This window comes from Anoplopoma fimbria, chromosome 19, assembly GCF_027596085.1.
Source record: "Anoplopoma fimbria isolate UVic2021 breed Golden Eagle Sablefish chromosome 19, Afim_UVic_2022, whole genome shotgun sequence".
NCBI classification, from domain to species: domain Eukaryota; kingdom Metazoa; phylum Chordata; class Actinopteri; order Perciformes; family Anoplopomatidae; genus Anoplopoma; species Anoplopoma fimbria.
In genome coordinates this window covers 28,997,661-29,007,660 of record NC_072467.1, presented here as the reverse complement: position 1 = coordinate 29,007,660, position 10,000 = coordinate 28,997,661, and the positions used below count along the sequence as shown (strand labels likewise).

The following is a 10,000-nucleotide window of genomic DNA, read 5'->3' as shown; positions in this document are numbered from 1 at the left end:
GCCGTATGTCTTGGACACTCGGGTGAAGAGAGGAGCAGAGCTGTCAACTGATCACCACCTGGTGGTGAGTTGGATCAGGTGGCGGGGGAGGCTGCCGGACAGACCCGGTAAACCCAAACGTGTAGTGAGGGTGAACTGGGAACGTCTGGCTGAGGATCCTGTCCGCGAGGTCTTCAACTCCCACCTCCGGAATAATTTCTCGTGCATCCCGGGGGAGGCTGGGGACATGGAATCCGAGTGAGCCATGTTCAGATCCTCCATTGTGGAAGCTGCTGCTAGAAGTTGTGGTCGGAAGGCGATCGGTGCCTGTCGTGGCGGCAATCCAAGAACCCGCTGGTGGACACCAGCGGTGAAGGAGGCCGTCAAGCTGAAGAAGGAGGCCTTTCGGGCTTGGTTGGCCCAGGGGTCTCCTGAATCAGCAGGCAGGTACCGGTTGGCCAGAAGGGCTGCAACTGCGGCGGTTGCTGAGGCAAAAACCCGGGTGTGGGAGGAGTTCGGCGAGGCCATGGAGAAGGACTTTCGACTGGCCTCAAGGAAGTTCTGGCAAACCGTGAGACGACTCAGAAAGGGGAAACAGGGCTTTTCTCAGGCTGTGCTCAGCAGGGGGGGAGAACTATGACCCGGACTGGGGATATTGTCGAGCGGTAGAAAGAACACTTTGAGGAACTCCTGAACCCGACCAACACGTCCTCTGTGGAAGAGGCAGAGTCTGAAGACTCAGGGGAAGACTCGTCCATATGCCTGGCAGAGGTCGTTGAGGTAGTTAAAAAGCTCTTCAGCGGCAAAGCGCCAGGAGTGGATGAGATTCGACCGGAGATGCTAAAGGCTCTGGACATTGTTGGGCTGTCTTGGTTGACACGTCTCTTCACTGTCGCGTGGAAGTCGGGTACAGTGCCTGTGGAGTGGCAGACCGGGGTGGTGGTTCCCATTTTCAAAAAGGGGGACCGGAGAGTGTGCTCCAATTATAGGGGTATCACACTGCTCAGCCTCCCCGGGAAAGTTTACTCCAGGGTGCTGGAAAGGAGGCTCCGTCCGATTGTCGAACCTCGGATTCAGGAGGAGCAATGCGGATTCCGTCCTGGACGTGGACCAGCGGACCAACTCTTTACCCTTGCAGGTCTGTTGGAGGGTGCATGGGAGTTTGCTCATCCAGTCTGCATGTGTTTTGTGGACTTGGAGAAGGCCTTCGACCGTGTCCCTCGGGGAGTCCTGTGGGGGGTACTGTGGGAATATGGGGTACCTGGTTCGTTACTACGAGCCATTCGGTCCTTGTATGACCAAAGTGAGAGCTGTGTCCGGATACTCGGCACAAAGTCGAGCTTGTTCCCAGTGCGTGTTGGCCTCCGCCAGGGCTGCCCATTGTCACCAATCCTGTTTGTGATTTTCATGGACAGGATTTCAAGGCGCAGCCGGGGGGAGGAGAGTTTCCGGTTTGGGGACCTCAGAATCACATCCCTGCTTTTTGCAGATGATGTGGTTCTGTTGGCTTCTTCAGAACGTGACCTTCAGCACGCACTGGGGCGGTTCACAGCCGAGTGTGAAGCGGTCGGGATGAGAGTCAGTACCTCCAAGTCTGAGGCCATGGTTCTCTTCCGGAAAACGGTGGATTGCACCCTCTGGGTTGGGAGTGAGTCACTGCCCCAAGCGAGGGAGTTCAAGTATCTCGGGATCTTATCTTATCTTAATATTATTACTAATATAATAATATTATCAATATTATTACTAATATAATAACAAATCAATAATATTACTAATATAACAACATAATCAATATTATCACTAATATAATAACATAATCAATATTATTACTAATATAACAACATAATCAATATTATCACTAATATAATAACATAATCAATATTATCACTAATATAATAACAGTATTAATATTAGCAACATTATCATGAACACATTAACCTTAATAACATTATTTACATTATTTACATTATTACTAATTAATTACCATGATTAATATAAACACTTGTTAACCCCTCTCTGGATGAGGACCCGGTCTGACTCTGTGGTCTCTGGTTCTGGTTCAGGATCGGCCGTCTGTTTAACGGTACCGAGCCCATCGTGTTGGACGGTCTGAAGCAGCACTACTTCATCGACAGAGACGGAGACGTGTTCCGCTTCGTCCTCGGGTTCCTGAGGAGCTGCAGACTGCTGCTGCCTGAAGACTTCAAGGTCCTTAAGAGAAGATCAATACGACAAACTGTACTGACTGTTTACAAACTGTACTGACTGTTTATAACATACTATAGTATGACTGTTTATAACATACTGTACTCTGACTGTTTATAACATACTATAGTATGACTGTTTATAACATACTGTACTCTGACTGTTTATAACATACTATAGTATGACTGTTTATAACATACTATACTATGACTGTTTATAACATACTATAGTATGACTGTTTATAACATACTGTACTCTGACTATAACATACTGACTGTTTATAACATACTATAGTATGACTGTTTATAACATACTGTACTGACTGTTTATAACATACTATAGTATGACTGTTTATAACATACTGTACTCTGACTGTTTATAACATACTATAGTATGACTGTTTATAACATACTATACTATGACTGTTTATAACATACTATACTATGACTGTTTATAACATACTATAGTATGACTGACTGTTTATAACATACTATAGTATGACTGTTTATAACATACTATACTCTGACTGTTTATAACATACTATACTATGACTGTTTATAACATACTATACTATGACTGTTTATAACATACTATAGTATGACTGTTTATGACATACTATACTCTGACTGTTTATAACATACTATAGTATGACTGTTTATAACATACTGTACTCTGACTGTTTATAACATACTATAGTATGACTGTTTATGACATGATGGAGGGGTAGAGGGAGGAACATGATGGAGGAGAACAGAGGGAGGAACATGATGGAGGAGTAGAGGGAGGAACATGATGGAGGAGTAGAGGATAACATGATGGAGGAGCAGAGGGAGGAACATGATGGAGGAGAACAGAGGGATAACATGATGGAGGAGTAGAGGGAGGAACATGATGGAGGAGCAGAGGAAGGAACATGATGGAGGAGAATAGGAACATGATGGAGGAGAACAGAGGGAGGAACATGATGGAGGAGCAGAGGGAGGAACATGATGGAGGAGGAGCAGAGGAAGGAACATGATGGAGGAGAATAGAGGGAGGAACATGATGGAGGAGCAGAGGGAGGAACATGATGGAGGAGGAGCAGAGGAAGGAACATGATGGAGGAGAATAGAGGGAGGAACATGATGGAGGAGTAGAGGGAGGAACATGATGGAGGAGCAGAGGGAGGAACATGATGGAGGAGAAGCAGAGGGAGGAACATGATGGAGGAGGGAGGAACATAGGAGTAGAGGAGGATATGGAGTGATGGAGGATTGAATTTGTAGAGGGAGGAACATGATGGAGGAGCACTTACTAGAGGAGGAAATTATGATGGAGGAGTAATCTGGAGGAACATGATGGAGGAGGAGCAGAGGAAGGAACATGATGGAGGAGGAGCAGAGGAAGGAACATGATGGAGGAGAAGCAGAGGGAGGAACATGATGGAGGAGCAGAGGGAGGAACATGATGGAGGAGCAGAGGGAGGAACATGATGGAGGAGCAGAGGGAGGAACATGATGGAGGAGGAGTAGAGGAAGGAACATGATGGAGGAGAATAGAGGGAGGAACATGATGGAGGAGGAGCAGAGGAAGGAACATGATGGAGGAGAATAGAGGGAGGAACATGATGGAGGAGTAGAGGGAGGAACATGATAGGAGGAGGGAGGAACATGATGGAGGAGGAGCAGAGGAAGGAACATGATGGAGGAGAATAGAGGGAGGAACATGATGGAGGAGGAGCAGAGGAAGGAACATGATGGAGGAGGAGCAGAGGAAGGAACATGATGGAGGAGAATAGAGGGAGGAACATGATGGAGGAGTAGAGGGAGGAACATGATGGAGGAGCAGAGGGAGGAACATGATGGAGGAGGAGCAGAGGAAGGAACATGATGGAGGAGTAGGCCTGTCACGATAACAAATTTTGCTGGGCGATTAATTGCCACAGAAATTATTGCGATAAGCGATAATATTGCCGTTTTTCAACTAATAATATATATTTTTTTTTTTTTTTTTTTTTTTCCGGCTGTTAGCAGCTGGCGTCAGCGTCAAACGCATTCTCCAAGAACATAATGGCATAATAATGCACGTACACCCTTTCGAAGAACAATAAACATTTATTTTTAGAGAACACTGGAACTGGAAGTCTGGAAAACATTTAAAATATCCAGAATAAATTAACAAAACAACCAAAAACAATAAATAAAATCTATTTTAACAAAAATTTCTCTTGAATAAAAACCAAACACAACCAAAAACAATAAATAAAATTGAAACACTAAATAAAAAGGATGTAAACAAGATTGCACTTCAAAAAATAATAAATATTAGGCTCAGACATACAGGCAAAACTGTTGGGTTTGAAGACCTGCTCCCAACGAACAGCAAAAAACATGGCTTAGACACCAACGCCATATTTTTATTCCTCTAAATTCGGTCCATGTCCTTCTCACGGGGCTCTCACTGCGCGTGTAACGCCAGGGCTGCGACAGACCATGCAACAAGTGACTGAGGGGGTTTACTCCTTGTGCTCTGTGATTATGAGCCCGAGCCCGATTTCAACCCGACATTTGTTACTTAGGCCTACTCTGCTGAATATATCTATAAATATATATAATGTATAGAACGCCGGTCATTATCGGGAAAATAAGGATTGGGCTGAAGGGCCGGCGACATTCTATACATTATCCCGCTTATTACACGGACTTGCCAAAACGAAAAATAACTACACATGGTGTGTCTTTTTACAATTTATTCGTTAGCAGCATTCGTACTGTTGATCAGCAGAGAAATAGTCCGCCAAAGAGGAACTATGATCTGGGGTTGACAAGTTACCGGACTACTATCATGCAAGTGAACGAGCGTTCCACGGTATTGAGAAGACCCGTGTAATAAAGGCCTATAATATTTATATTTATGGCATAGATTTCTTCTCAGATTAGGCCAATAAAGCAATGATATAAAAAAATATATATATATCCTATGGAAATTATCGCGAGCAAAAAATTATCGCTCATTTTAATTTATCGCGCGATTAATTGATTTATTGATCGGACAGGCCTATGGAGGAGAATAGAGGGAGGAACATGATGGAGGAGCAGAGGGAGGAACATGATGGAGGAGGAGCAGAGGAAGGAACATGATGGAGGAGAATAGAGGGAGGAACATGATGGAGGAGTAGAGGGAGGAACATGATGGAGGAGTAGAGGGAGGAACATGATGGAGGAGTAGAGGGAGGAACATGATGGAGGAGTAGAGGGAGGAACATCTCCTGGTCATGTTTATGTTCCTCCTCCTCCTCTTTGTGAACATGACACGTTCACCCTCTCATCTTCAGCGTATGGATACCAGGTGGTTCTTATCGTCATGGTTACGGTGACCCTCCAGTGACAGAATGTCTTCAGGTGGTCCCGTCTCTAACCTCCCCACCCCCCTGTGTCTCCCTCAGGACTTCCCTCAGCTCTACGAGGAGGCCCGGTTCTACCAGCTGACTCCGATGGTGCGGGAGTTGGAGCGCTGGCAGGCGGAGCGGGAGGCCCAGCGGGCGCCGCCCTGCGAGTGTCTGGTGGTCCGGGTCACCCCCGACCTGGGCGAGAGGATCGCTCTGAGCGGAGAGAAGGTCCTGATCGAGGATGATTTCGCCAACTTCTTTGACAAGAAGGTAAACGATATCAGATCCTCCTTCTCTCAGCCCCCTCTCCCTGTCCACCCTCTCCCTCTCTACCCTCTCCAGCTCTTCCCCCTCAGCTCCCCCTTCCCTCTCCACACCCCATCTTACCCTACTTTGCTCCCCTCTCCCCTAACGAGGTCCTTGACCTTGTTACATCTAACCGCCCCACCACGTGCTCCCTTGACCCGATCCCCTCCCCTCTTCTTCAGTCTATTGCCACTGTCCTTCCTTTCCTCACCCACCTCATCAACACATCTCTCGTCTCGGGATGCTTTCCCTCGGCTTTCAAGACTGCCAGAGTCACCCCCCTTCTGAAAAAACCATCACTTGACCCCTCTGATGTCAAGAACTTCAGACCGGTTTCTCTTCTACCCTTTCTATCCAAAACACTTGAACGCGCTGTCTCTAAACAACTGTCTTCCTACCTCCACCAGAACAACCTCTTGGACCCCCACCAGTCCGGGTTCAAGGTGGGTCACTCGTCAGAGACGGCCCTCCTTGCGGTGACAGAGTCACTTCACGCTGCGAGAGCGAACTCTCTCTCCTCTGTCCTGATTCTCCTGGACCTGTCAGCGGCGTTTGACACAGTGAACCACCAGATCCTCCTCTCCACCCTCGAGGGGATGGGCATCTCAGGCTCTGCACTCTCCCTGCTTGCATCCTATCTGACAGGCCGATCCTACCAGGTGACATGGAGGGGGGCGTGTCAGAACCACGCACGCTGACTACGGGGGTTCCACAAGGTTCAGTTCTGGGCCCCCTTCTCTTCTCGCTCTACACAACATCTCTGGGTTCTGTTATTCGCTCCCATGACTTCTCCTACCATTGTTATGCCGATGACACCCAGCTGGTCTTGTCATTTCCTCCCGGTGACACCCAAGTGGAGGCACGCATTGCTGCGTGCTTGGCTGACATCTCGAGGTGGATGGCGACACACCACCTGAAGCTGAACCTGGACAAAACCGAGCTACTCTTCCTCCCGGGGAAGGGTTGCCCGCACCGAGACCTGTCCATCACCATTGATGATGCCGTGGTGACGCCAACTCGGACTGTGAGGAATCTGGGTGTGACCCTGGACGACCAACTGTCGTTCTCAGCAAACATTGCATCGGTCACACGCTCCTGCAGATTCCTCCTCTACAACATCAGGAGGATTCGCCCCTTCCTCACTGAGGAGACGGCGCAGGTGCTCATCCAGGCTCTGGTCATCTCCCGCCTGGACTACTGCAACTCACTACTTGCTGGAGCCCCGGCGTCGGCCATCAGACCTCTGGAGCTTGTCCAGAAAGCTGCAGCACGTCTGGTGTTCAATCGCCCCAAGTTCTCTCACACAACTTCCCTTCTCCGTTCCCTACACTGGCTCCCTGTAAGAGCTCGCATCCAGTTTAAGACTCTGGTGCTAGCCTACAGGGCAGTGAAAGGAACAGCTCCTTCCTATCTCCAGGCCTTGGTCAAGCCCTACACCCCTGCCCGACCACTTCGCTCTGCTGCCTCGGGGCGATTGGTTGCCCCGTCGCTCAGAGGTCCCTGCGGCCGATCCACCCGGTCACAGCTTTTTTCTGTCCTGGCCCCTCAGTGGTGGAATGAACTCCCCACTGACGTCAGGACAGCAGAGTCGCTGCCCATCTTTAGGCGCAGGCTGAAAACTCACCTCTTCAAGAAGTACTACCCGGAGCCTTCCTCGTAGCACTTATTGCACTCGTATTAGTTGCTGCACTTACTGTATTCGTATCAGTTCGCTGCACTTATTGAATTTGTATTTGTTTACTGCACTTATCCTATTCGTAGTAGTTTGTAGCACTTACTATATTCGGATTAGTCTGTTGCAATTATTGTTTTCATAGTAATCTGCGATCCGGATCAAACAGGAGCCTCTGGACTGACGTTCCACACACATCTGGATCCTGCAGACATCTCAGCAGCTCAGACCTCTGAGACTTTTGACCTCTGAGACCTTTGACCTCTGACCCATGTTTTTTTTGACACATTTTTAATAACCTGATTATTGTTCTGTGTATGCAAATGAATGGAAAGGTCATTTTTATAAGTGCGTACAGATAATTTAATTCTTTTTATAAAACTGTATATTTCATGTATTTGGTAGCTCGTCACTATATTTTCATTTGTACAGATGAATTAATAAAAAGATTAAAAGATATTAATGTCTTGAGTTTTACGTCATCAGGATCTTCAAGAATCAGATCAGCTTCTTCGTCATTTTCTTTATTTCATTTTTTTTGCAAAGGTACAAACAACTGTAAAATTGCATTGCCTGAAATGCGTCAGGATTGAATACAGAATGTAGGAAATATAAATAGTCGCAAAAGTTGTGTCTTCTTCCAGATGAAACGTTCGCCGGCGCTCTGAACCAACAGAACACTTTACAAACCAAATGCCCGACATGAGGAGAAACACGAAACATTAAAGCGGTAAAAACCTTCAACACACTTTTCAAAAAGTCTTAAAAACGTTCAACAGCAAAACGAGAAGAAACTGCTTTTAGAAGAATGAGACAAAAGAAGAGTTCAACAGTACGAGGTCCATGGTTCACACTCAGGAGGAGGAGGAGCAGGAGCTAAAGTAAAATCACCTGTCAGGAGGAGGAGGAGGAAGAGGAGCAGGAGGAGGAGGAGCAGGATAAAGAGGAGCAGGAGGAATGTTTGATCTGGAGTCTGTAGCCTGAGTGAGTTTCTCTGTGAAGGAGAACCAGCTCCGTGTGACGATGAACTTAAAACTGTTAATGTTTTTTGATAAAGGGACAGTTCAACATATAAATCCTGAACATGGAGCTACAGCCAGCTGCTGCTTAGCTTAGCATTAAGCTAGCAGCAGCACTAAAGCCCCTTGGATTCATTTGAACTAGAATCACTGGAGGTTTGGTTCAGACCGATCAGCTGATCCTCCAGAGAACGAGTCTGTTCACTCAAAGTCAAAACAGGAAATGAGAACCTCAGAGGAGCTCTACCTCTGGACTTGGACAGCTAGCTGTTTCCAGTCTTTATGCTAAGCTAACCAGCTGTTGTAGAAACATGTGTGAAATCAATCGGAGGATTTATCTACATGTTGAACTGTTCCTTTAAGTCTGTCTGACACACACACACACACACACACACACACACACACACACACACACACACACACACACACACACACACACACACACACACACACACACACACACACACACACACACACACACACACACACACACACACACACACACACAAAATTGATCTACCTCTCTGACAACATGATTCTCAATAATCAATCTCATGATTTTGTGGCTGTTAACTGATTTAAATGTAAATGTGAGCGATGACATCAGAAGACTCTAAACACACCTGGAACCAGCTCACTCCATATATTCATACTCATGTTAAAGATAAACTATAATATAACGCTTCATATTAAAGATGCACTCTAATATAAAGCTTCATATTAAAGATAATCTCTAATATAAAGCTTCATATTAAAGATAAACTCTAATATAAAGCTTCATATTAAAGATAATCTCTAATATAAAGCTTCATATTAAAGATAATCTCTAATATAAAGCTTCATATTAAAGATAATCTCTAATATAAAGCTTCATATTAAAGATAATCTCTAATATAAAGCTTCATATTAAAGATAATCTCTAATATAAAGCTTCATATTAAAGATAATCTCTAATATAAAGCTTCATATTAAAGATGAACTCTAATATAAAGCTTTATATTAAAGATAATCTCTGATAGAAGGGATAAAGAGGGAGTGCGCTCTGACTACATGATGAAACCAGCTTACTGTCAGTGCATTGTGGGTAACGTAGGCGGTTCTAAACAGTTTGGTTCAGAGGACGTCACGCTACAACGTTCAGGTTGATTCAGACGTAGAACTCTGAGAATGAAACAGAAGAGGATGTAAAGGAGCCGTGTGTCTGAGCGTTACGTCCTGGTGATGGGAGGTCAAAGGTCAAACCCAAACAGGTGAAGGAAGAAGGGAATAAAACGTCATCGTCTGCTAAACATTTGTTCTGCCTTTTTCTTTTCATCGCGTCACGTTTAATATTATTTCATATATTTCTGTAAATAAAACGTCTTTAGGACCAAATATTTGGTAAAGACCCTCAGACGAGTTCCTCCAATGGGACCGCCTGAGGAGGACTGCTGTGTGACCATGAAACACCCT

At 45.8% G+C, this 10,000-nt stretch overlaps 1 protein-coding gene and 1 pseudogene across 1 annotated transcript in view; one reads left to right on the top strand and one right to left on the bottom strand.

Moving 5' to 3' along the window:
* LOC129108660 (BTB/POZ domain-containing protein kctd15-like) overlaps window positions 1-7,797 on the top strand; it is a 14,254-nt gene extending 6,457 nt beyond the window's left edge. Inside the window, exons 4-6 of the mRNA XM_054620538.1 lie at window positions 2,043-2,187; window positions 5,573-5,800; window positions 7,741-7,797. Of these exons, the coding sequence (XP_054476513.1) occupies window positions 2,043-2,187; window positions 5,573-5,800; window positions 7,741-7,797 (430 nt within the window). The remainder of the gene's footprint in view (window positions 1-2,042; window positions 2,188-5,572; window positions 5,801-7,740) is intronic.
* Window positions 7,798-9,504: 1,707 nt separating this feature from the next.
* The window catches only part of LOC129108659 (transcription initiation factor TFIID subunit 4-like), a 15,673-nt pseudogene continuing 15,177 nt past the window's right edge, over window positions 9,505-10,000 (bottom strand).